We start from the raw sequence: 10,539 nt of genomic DNA on the forward strand, positions 1-10,539 counted from the left end.
ATGAGCAGCAGCGCCCACTGGAAGCAACGTTCACAGAATCATAGAATCACTACAGTGAGGAAACAGGTCCTTCTGCCCAACAAGTTCAGAGCGACCCTTTGAAGAGTAACTCACTCAGATACATTTTCCTACCCTATCACTCTGCACTACCCCTAACTAAGGCACCACACCTACACATTCATCAACACTATGGGACTATTTAGCTTGGCCACTTCGCCCAAACATGCGCACGTTTGGACTTTGGGAAGACACTGCAACATGCAGAGGAAACCCACGCAGACACAGCGGGGAATTACATGCAAACGCCACACTGACAGTCACCCTGAGGATGGAATTAAATCTGGGTCCCTGGCGCTATGAGGCAGCAGTGCTAACCACTGAGCCACCACCCCCACTCCCCCAGTAAAAAACAAAAAAGCCTACCAACTCTCCCACTACCCCCACTGTCAGAAAGGGCAGGAGGATCAGTCCTGGGGGTGACCCTCAGCAGCGTTACCGGCAGAATCTGATTGTTGGGAGCATTGGTGCCTCCGCTGGTGCTTGTTCAAGCAGCAGGACATTGTGAACCTCTGCCCACACTCGGGGCAGGCAAACGGCCTCTCCCCAGTGTGGACCCGCTGGTACGTCAGTAGAGTGGAGGAGACAGCAAAGCCCTTCTCGCACTCGAGGCAGGTGAATGGCCTCTCCCCAGTGTGGACACACCGGTGTGTCAGCAGGTGGGAGGCCTGGGTAAAGCCCTTCCCGCACACAGAGCAGCTGAAGGGCCTTTCCCCAGTGTGGACCCGCTGGTGCTTCAGCAGGTCGGAAGAGCGTGTAAAGCACTTCCCGCAGACAGAGCAGGTGAATGGCCTCTCGCCGGTGTGGACCCGCTGGTGGGTCAGCAGGTCAGAGGAATCGCTGAAGGCCTTCCCACATTTGGGGCAGGGGAAGGGCTTCTCACCGGTGTGGACCCGCCGGTGAATCACGAGGTGGGAGAAGCGAGTGAACAACTTCCCACAATCGGGGCAGCGGAAGGGCCTCTCCCCTGTGTGCACCCACTGGTGCCTCATCAGGGCGGAGGAATCGTTGAATGCCTTCCCACACTTGAGGCAGCTGAAGGGCCTCTCCCCTGTGTGAACCCGCAAGTGCCTCAGCCGGGCGGAGGAATCGCTGAAGCTCTTCCTGCACAGAGGACAGCTGAAGGGCCTCTCCCCTGTGTGCACCCGCCGGTGCCTCAGCAGGGCGGAGGAATCACTGAAGGCCTTCCCACACTCAGGACACGAGAATGGCTTCTCCCTGGTGTGACTGCGCCGATGTGTCTCCAGGGCAGACGGGACACGGAAGCCTTTCCCGCAGTCGCCACACTTCCATGGTTTCTCCATGGCCGAAGCTACAGTTGCACACAAACGCGTGTATGTCCCCTCCCTGCCTTGAAATCCTCTTTTCAGGCCAGATAACTATTTCAGGCTCGACACTCAGTGCGTTGCTGCAACAGTAGGGGCTCTCTTCCAGTCCCACTGATGCTGAAAACGTACTGAAACAGGAACCAATTGGATCACAGTTGAAAATTGTTGCAGTCCTGATGGATTGAGTGACTCACAAATGCTGGAGAATCAGAGTCGAAAACTGCAGGTCAGACAGCATCTGAGGAGCAGGAGAGTCAATGGTTCAGGCATATGCCTTTCATCTGTTGATTTTGAAACTTCATCTTCATATCAAATACTCTGAAAAGAGATTACACAAGTCATCACTGTCAGTCCAGGGTAGAAATTCAGAACAAGCAATTCTACTTTCTGCTGAACATTCTTTTCTTTTGTTATTCCACAAAACTGAAAGCACCATCCTTCTCTCTCTCTCCCTCTATTCTCACTCAATTCTAATTTTCCTGAAAGTGCTGATTCAGGATCTGACAGGGACAGAAGAGCAGAACAGTCACAACTGACATCTTTCTGAATTTTGGATCCCTCCACCTGAAAATTAATATCTTCCACGACATTGGGATCCTGTTGAGAGTGAGCAGGTCTGATTTTTGGTAGTAAAAATTAGAGTGCGTTACATTGTGGAAACAGGCCCTTCGGGCCAACAAGTCCACACGGACCCGCCGAAGCGCAACCCACCCATACCCCTAACCTAACACTGCGGGAAATTTAGCATGGCCAATTCACCTAAACTGCATATTTTTGGATTGTGGGAGGAAATCGGAGCACCCGGAGGAAACCCACGCAGACACGGGGAGAACGTGCAAACTCCACACAGTCAGTCGCCTGAGGCGGGAATTGAACCGAGGTCTCTGGCGGTGTGAGGCAGCATTGCTAACCACTGTGCCACCGTGCCGCCCTTGTGTGTAGTGTGTAAATTCAGGATGAACCTGCAATGCAACTTCTTGGCAATCAATCAGACACAAAATGGTTAACGTGCCCCCACAGGAGTTTTAGAATGAAACATCAAGGCTATGACACCAGAGAGAAATTGAACAGACTGGCGTGGCAAACCAGAGTCATCTAGATATACAGCACAGAAACAGGTCCTTTGGTCCACTGGTCTATGCTGACCAGATATCCTCGCTGAATCTGGTCTCATTTGCCAGCATTTGGCCCATATCCCTCTAAACCCTTCCTATTCATAAACCGATCCAGATGCCTTTTAAATGTGTCATAATTATACCAGCATCTACTACTTCCTCTGGCAGCTCTTTCCTTACACGTTCAATCTTCTGCATGAATTGCCCCTTAGGTTCCTTTTAAATTCCTCGCCCCCTCCCCGGGCCACCTCACCCTTAACCTATTACTCTATAGTTCTACACTCCCAGAGAAAAGACCTTGTCTATTTACCCTATCCATCCCGCTCTTGATTTTATAAACAATGGAAGCATCAACGGCTCAGGGCGGGGATGGTGAGGGTTTGGGGGAATGGGGGAAGGAAGCCGAATGTGCTGGAGCCAACGCGGAAGAAGAGGACACAAAACCTTGAAGCTGCAATGAGGAATACTGCATGTGCTGTACTTGTACCTGTTGATTTTATTTGTGGGAATCAAGTGCATTTTAAAAATAAAAACAAACAAGATATCTATCCATCCCCTTTCACAATCTACTAATGCTGTCCTGGAAACAGAGTGAGAGAATTGGGAGCAGGAGTTGGCCATTTGAGCCTGCGCCAACACTGAACACATCATAACTGAATATGAATATACCTACAGTCAGGTGGATAGATTGGGTTTTCTTTCACTGGAGCAGAGGAGATTGAGAGGTGACCTTATAGAGGATTATAATATCATGAAGGGTACAGATGAGGTGAAAGGCTGGTGTCCTTTCCCTGGGGTGGGGCTTTCAAAATTAGGGAGTAAATTTTGAAGGGGAGAGGAGAAAGATTTTAAAAAGACATGAAGAGCTCCATTGTTTTCACACAGAGAGTGGTTTGTGTGTGGAATGTGTGTCCAGAGGAAGTAGTGGATGCTTGTACAGTGACAATGTTTAAATGACATTTGGAAATGGACATGAATAGGAAAGGTCCAGAGGGATATGGGCCAGTCACTGGCAGATGGGACTAGTTGGGTTTGAGAACATAGCGTAGACCAGTTGGACCGAAGGGTCTGTTTCTGTGCTGTATGACCCTGTAGCTGTTCTTTACTGGTCTTAAAACCATTTTCTTGGAAACCCAAGATGGCGGTGGTTTAAGTGGTCTGCTGTGTTGGGCTCTGTGCCATACCCCCGGACATTTACACCTCCCCCCAACTCATTAACCATCCGTAGGAGAAAACAATTGCTAATATAAACTTACTGAACGTCTGGAGCTGCTATAATTGTGGTTTGACAGCTTTAGGCCCACAATGAAAGCAAATGAAGGAAAGGGGCCGACAGGGGTGCAGCAGGCAGGGCACTCCCCTACTGCATCGGGGGTGCCTGGAGCCATTGCTCAAACTCCCAGGGCAGACCCTTTGGATTTAATGGGACAGCAGCAGTTACTCTCGGAGTTTGCCAAATTCTGAGAAAAGATTGAAGCAGCGGTGGAACCACTATCTGCCACGCTGGAAAAGCTTGGTCAGGAAATTCAAATGTTGGCCCGAAGAGAATAGGCAGTGGAGGAGAGGACCGTGGCATCGGAGACCATGGCGGAGGTCTCAGCAGGAAGGATCCAAACGCTGGAAGACCAGGTTCAGGTCCTTCAGGAGCAAGCGGACGACCTGGAAAACTAAAGTAGAAGAAATATGTTACAGCTCGTGGATCTTCTGGAATACGAGGAAGGCGAAGACCTCGTTGGATTCCTGGGGCTGGAGTTGGAGTCGGGCCTGTTGAGTGTGGAGCGGGCCCACCGGATCGAAATGCGCAGGTCCGGATCGGACCTGCAGCCCCGCGTGGTCCTAGTGCGCCTCCAGCATTATAAAGAAATACAGGTAGTGATTGAAACAGCAAGAAGACTGGGAAGAGATCCACAGGCTTTAATGCACAAAGACTCAAGAATAATATATTTTCAGGACTTCTCAGGAGCCTGGATTAAGAAAAGGGCATTTGATGAAGTTAAGAGAAACTTAAGGAGAAAATTAAGAATACAATATTCCTTGAGGTCCCTGACCGTATTGCGTTTCACTCATGGAGGGACGGTGTATAATTTTGATTCAGCAGTAAAGGCAAAGGACTTTGCGAATTCTTTGAATTAAAGAAAATAAGTCGGGGTGAAGGCGGGAGGGACATCATTTCAGACAACGCTACGTTTTTGCCCCTTTTTTGTGGTTATTAGCTTTATACGAACTGCCTTGACAAAAAACTGGAATTATTTAGTGTATCGGTCAGTTACATATTGTGTGGGGCCTTTTTCTTTTACTGCTGTCCTTTTGTTTTTGGATTGGGGGTGGCTATACCTGTGCTTAAGATGTATGGAGAAGGGGTGTGGGGAGATAGGCAACCATTGTTAACTCTCAGAATGTAAATAACATGTTTTTTACAATCTGTGAATTGGGGCACAGCATCAGTGGAAAGGAGCTAGGATGGTGGCAATGGTGGGGTTTGGGGAGGGTGGGGATAAGAGATCTCTACATAATTGAGGGTTATTTGAGCGTTTGCTTAAGTTATATGTGGTGGTTAGATTTTTATTTATTGTAGTTTTTAATAGGAGCAGTTTTTAGACTTTATAGAGTTAATGTCTTTGTTGCTCACTGCACCTCGGATAAGCCTCCTCCTCTTGGGAAACCACGGGCTGCCCTGGATGACCATGGCTACTGATTCGTTCAGGTGGTACACCTGGAATGTAAAAGGGAGCCATTCCCCCGTTAAAAAGAAAGACGGTGCTGTCAAGCCTCAGGAAGGAAAAGGTGGACATCGCCCTGCTGCAGGGGACACATTTAACTGATAAGGAACATCTGAAACTGCAGCAAGGAGGTTATGATAGGGTATTCTTCTCCTCCTTTAGCTCCAAGTGTAGAGGAGTGGCTATACTGGTAAGAAGGAACCTCCGTTTGCAGGTAATAGAGCAAATTAAGGACAAACATGGACTGTCCGTCATTCTTAAAGCTCTAATACATGGAGAAGAATATGGCGTCCTGAATGTGTATTGTCCCCCAGTGCACCCTCTTAAATTTCTAATTGATGCAGTTGCTAAATTAATGAGTCTTGGGGTACGCCACATGGTCATTGGAAAGGATTTTAATCGCCTAATAGATACCGAGGTAGACAGGATGCCAAGGGGTCAGGCAGGTACACCTGCGCAATGTAAGCAGTTGGTGGGCATGTGCGAGGAGTTGGGATTAGTGGATGTGTGGAGGCATCTCCACCCTAATGGAAGAGACTTTACTTTGTCTCCCAACCCACACAAGTACCACATGGGAACTGACACTTTTTAATGCCATTGGATTGCTTGGACAGAACATTGGCTTGTGAAATTGGCAATATAGCTGTCTCGGACCATGTGCCAGTGTGTTTATATGGTAAAATCAAGAGTGGTGGAATGGATGCATAGCACTGGTGCATGGACCCATACCTGTCAAGGGATAGCAAATTTGTTGAGTACATCACAAGAGTTCAGAGCCATCTGGGATATCAACTCGGGTACGGCCAGTAATCCGGAAATACTGGAGGAGGCCACTAAGGCATATTTATGAGGCCTGATTATTTTTTATTCAACGACGAGAAGGACAGAAGGATGCAGAGGAAGGAGTAACAACAGATGCTGGAGACCCGTCTGCAGATAGCTGAGGAAGTATATTATAATAGGCCTTCACTGGTCAAGCTGCAGCTCTCCGGGCTGCTCCCAACTCATTGCACACACTGGGAAAAAAAACGTCTGCTTTGCTCAACAAAGATTGTTTGAATTTGGAGATGAGCCACGTAGATATCTGGCTAGAAAGAAAAATGCTTCCCAATCTATTATGTCTGTTAGATAGAAGGTTGGCACAGTTACCCTTGAGTTAACGAAGATTAATGTTAGATTTAGTGAATACTTTGCAGAGTTATATCAGTCGGAGGGAGATGAACACAGTGCAGCGAGAATGCAGGCCTTCTTTGAGATCCTGCACCTCCCTAGTATAAATGCGGAACAGGTTTCCTGTTGAATGGGCCTATGACAATACAGGAGGTGCAGGAAGCAATAAAGCATCTCCAAGGTGGCAAAGCACCGCGGTCAGATGGATTCCCAAGTAAATTCTATAAGGAATTAATAAATGTGTTGGTGAGGCAAACACTGGGGTCAGATGGATTCCCAAGTGAATTCTATAAGGAATTAATAAATGTGTTGGTGGAGCCACCTCTGAGGATGTATAGCTATTCATATGCACAGGATTATCTTCCGCCCTCTCTTAGTGAGGCTAATATGTCCCTCATTTTAAAGAAGGAGAAAGAGCCCGAAGAATGTGCTTCATACAGACCCATTTCACTGTTGAATGTAGAATTTAAAATTCTAACCAAGACGCTGGCCCTGAGGTTGGAAAAGGTGTTGTTCTGTATTGTGAAAGAAGATCAGATGGGTTTTGTAAAGGGCCGTAGCTCCTCCAACAATATCAGGTGGGTACTGAACATGGTGCAGGTATGCCAGCAAAGGTTGATCCTGGGTTCAGCGGCCTCCCTAGATGCAGAAAAGGCATTTGACCAGATAGAATGGCTATACCTGTTTGGGGTCCTCAAGCGCTTTGGTCTGGGGACAACCTTTGCTAGATGGGTGGTGGTGTTGTATAATTATCCGAAGGCAGTAGTCATCACAAACGGCAATAAGTCAGATAAATTAAAACCTGGGAGAGGTAGTCGCCAAGGCTGTCCTCTTTCACCGCTGCTATTTACCTTGGCAATTGATCCATTAGCTGAGGCTATCAGGAGGGACCCTGAAATAGTGGCGCCAGGAGTGGGAATGGGGGAACATAAGATTACCCTATATGCTGATGATGTCCTTTTGTTCTTGGCAAATCTGGAGGAGTCCGTTCCTCGATTGATTCAAACAATTAATTTATTTGGCAGATTTTCGGGATGCAAGATCAAATTTACAAAATCAGAAGCTATGCGGATGGGGGAGGGGAAGAATTAGTGGAGGTGCCTGATCTGAAGGATGGAATGCAGTTCCTGTTTAGATGGTCGTCAAAAGGGTTTTTGTATTTGGGAATTTTTATTACCCCTGCCTTCCACCAGCTGTATAAAGTTAACTATGTACAATTACTCGAGAGGATAAAGCAGGATTTGCAGCGGTGGGACGGATTACCGTTATCATGGTTAGGCCGAATAGCTCTGATTAAAATGAATGTTCTTCCTCGCCTGTTGTACCCCATGAGAATGCTCCTGTTGTTGCTACCCAGATGAGTATTACTGAGGCTCAATGGTTGGCTCGGTTCTTTTATTTGGTGTCGCAGCCGCCCCCTAATTATGTTTACCAAATTGCAGCTCTCACAGGGTGAGGAGGAGTGGACCTTTTGGACTTGAAGAGATATCAAATAAGCGCTTTCTTAGCATATGTGTGTGACTGGGCACGAGGGGACTTGGGTAGATTTTGCTTGACGTTGAAGCATTGCAGTCGAGATGTGCCCTAGTTAATCTATTATTCATTGATCAAGATGAAATCCGAGACTGAGCAGTGTAAGAGTACAATCATTTTAAATACAGTGAAAGCCTGGAGGATAATGAGGCAAGACAAGGGCAATTGGCTGAAGACCTCACTGATTACCCCACTGGTGGCAGCCCAAGGATTTAAACCTGGGGCAATGGACTCTGGCTTTAAGTCATGGGAGAATAAAGGAATCTTCTGTCTGGGAGATTTATTCCAGGGTTAGGTGTTGATGTCATTTAGCCAGCTAAGTCAGAAATATGCATTGTCTAATAGGGACCTTTTCCGGTACTTTCAGCCAACGGATTATATACAGAGGAATACCACGCTCCTGGCTCAGCATTACAGGTCAAATGTGGAATAAAGAGTACTCTGGTGTACAGGTGCTCTTTCAGTTAGTAGGTTGTATCATTTACAGAAGGGACGTACCTTAGGGGATGTGGAGGGACTCTCTAGGATGTGGAATCGGGAGCTAGGATAGGATATTTCATTAGAAGTATGGCAAGATATATGGGAAAATGTAAGGAAAATTTCAATATGTAACAAAGCACAGGGCATGCAATTGAAGATTTTACATAGGGCTTATGTGGTGCCAGAGAGGCTAGCTAAGTTCAAGATAGGCACATCACCAGGGTGTCCCAAATGTAAAATTAGTATAGGCACTCACACACTGGTATTGGTCATGTTGTAAGATCCAGAGATACTGGAGTGCTATAGCAAGGGAGCTGAAGGGCATCCTGGGGGATTAAAGTTAAAGTGAATCCGGTATTTCTTCTTCTGGGGTTGCCAAATTTGCCTTCTCTCGGAGAACACAGGAATAGACTGTAACATTCTTATGCACTGTGCAAGGAAGAACATTTTAATTAATTGGACTTTGGAAAACCCCCCAGGGCTTATGGGGTGGCACATGCTGGTGATGGAGCATCCCCCCCAAGATGACCTCACAAATATGGTGCACCATAAAACAGTAGTTTTACAAGACGTGGCAGCCCTTTCTAAATTATATTGATGCAGACTGATCAGCAATATTAATTAGAGCCGTGGTATAGCTGTGGGAATCAGTCTGAGTGAAATAGAATAAAGTAATGTGATAGGATTCAAATTAACTTAAATTATGTTTAATTTTATTTTTATTCAATTTGATTGTAGTTTAGTTTAAGCTAAGTTTGTTCTAGTAGAATAATAGGTAGCTCATTATTAATAGTATCATAATATGACATTGTTGTACTGCTGTGTTTCTGTATTTTGGTATTGTTCTTTTTTGTATATGGAGGTGTTGTGAGAGATTTGAAAAAGTTTCGAATAAAAGTATATATTTTAAAAAATTTCTTGCCTTCCCCCATAACTATTTTTGACATTCAAAAGTCAGATGATCTCAGCTTTGAATATATTCAATATCTCCCTAACTACAGGAAGGCATCCCCACTTTGAACTAAATTCCTCTTGCTAATATACCACTTGCCTTGCTGATTGCTTGCTGCACCGATGTGACAACTGGCATTGACTGGAGTAGAAAGCCTGAGCAGAAGGGAGCTGAGGCACGTTTGTACATCCACACATCATTCCTGGTGAAGGGCTTTTGCCCAAAACGTTAACTGTTCTGCACCTCGGATGCTATCTGACCAGCTGTGCTTTTCCAGCGCCACATTTTTCGACTCTGATTTCCGTTATCTGCAGTCCTCACTTTCTCCACATCCAATATATCACCATTTAAACAATGTACCTCCTTCCTGTTTTTATTTCATAGGAAAGGCTATCACTTCACACTGCGTTACTACATTTACCATGTGTTTGCCAATTAAGACACATACCTGAACCAACTTTGCTACAAGTCAAGAACTGAACACCAGAGTGAAAAAATAAAATGGAAAAGGGGGTGAGAAGAGTGTGTTGTACTCACAGATGTTGGACAGAGGAAAGAAGTTGCAGTCTGGGATGAAGTTCAATCTTCATTCATAGAGAGAGGAGCAGCAACACCTTCACAAGCGCATGGTCTAACTTCCGCATTCCGACATTAGAGGGGAGGCTCTCAATGGCAGGAGGACCACACTCCTTCCCGTCCTTCAGGGCTTCCCATTGGTCGATCAAGAATGTTGCGTGCAGTTTCCGCTGACAGCAAAGAGCATGCGTAGTATTTTGCTGACACCAGCGTACATGTGCAATGCTTCCTGACATCGAGAAGCATGCGCACCAGTGGAGATGCTGGTCCAACTGCCAATCGGAGAGAAAAAAAAGCTAGAGTCAGACTTGTTTGTTTCCCTGAGGCTCAACAGTTTATTCCTTTTGCATTTTGTGTGGCTGCTCAATTTTTGAATGTCTTTTCCCCAGGGTAGAGGAAAGCCAAAACTGGAGGGGCATAGGTTTAGGGTGAGAGGGGGTTTAAATGGGACCGAACTCGTAACTTTTTCATGCAGAGCGTGGTATATGTATGGAATGAGCTGCCAGAGACAATGGTCGAGGCTGGAACAATTACAACATTCAAAAGGCATCTGGATGGGTATATGAACAGGAAGGGTTGAGAGAGATATGGGCCAAATGGTGGCAAAT

The 10,539-nt window shown here is 46.3% G+C and overlaps 1 protein-coding gene across 1 annotated transcript; it reads right to left on the reverse strand.

The window, feature by feature from the left end:
• Window positions 1-464: 464 nt before the first annotated feature.
• On the reverse strand, window positions 465-1,361 carry LOC148143868 (uncharacterized). Its single transcript, XM_087975673.1, has one exon. The coding sequence runs from the start codon at window positions 1,359-1,361 to the stop codon at window positions 465-467; it is 897 nt and encodes a 298-aa protein (XP_087831799.1).
• Window positions 1,362-10,539: the final 9,178 nt, after the last annotated feature.

The sequence above is a fragment of the Chiloscyllium plagiosum genome, unplaced genomic scaffold, assembly GCF_037043375.1.
Source record: "Chiloscyllium plagiosum isolate Xiang-an unplaced genomic scaffold, Cpla_swu_hap1 HiC_scaffold_27, whole genome shotgun sequence".
Taxonomy (NCBI): domain Eukaryota; kingdom Metazoa; phylum Chordata; class Chondrichthyes; order Orectolobiformes; family Hemiscylliidae; genus Chiloscyllium; species Chiloscyllium plagiosum.

What these genes read in the sequence shown, in the direction of transcription:
- LOC148143868 (XM_087975673.1), bottom strand. Translation starts at nt 1,361, where the DNA reads ATGGAGAAACCATGGAAGTGTGGCGACTGCGGGAAAGGCTTCCGTGTC.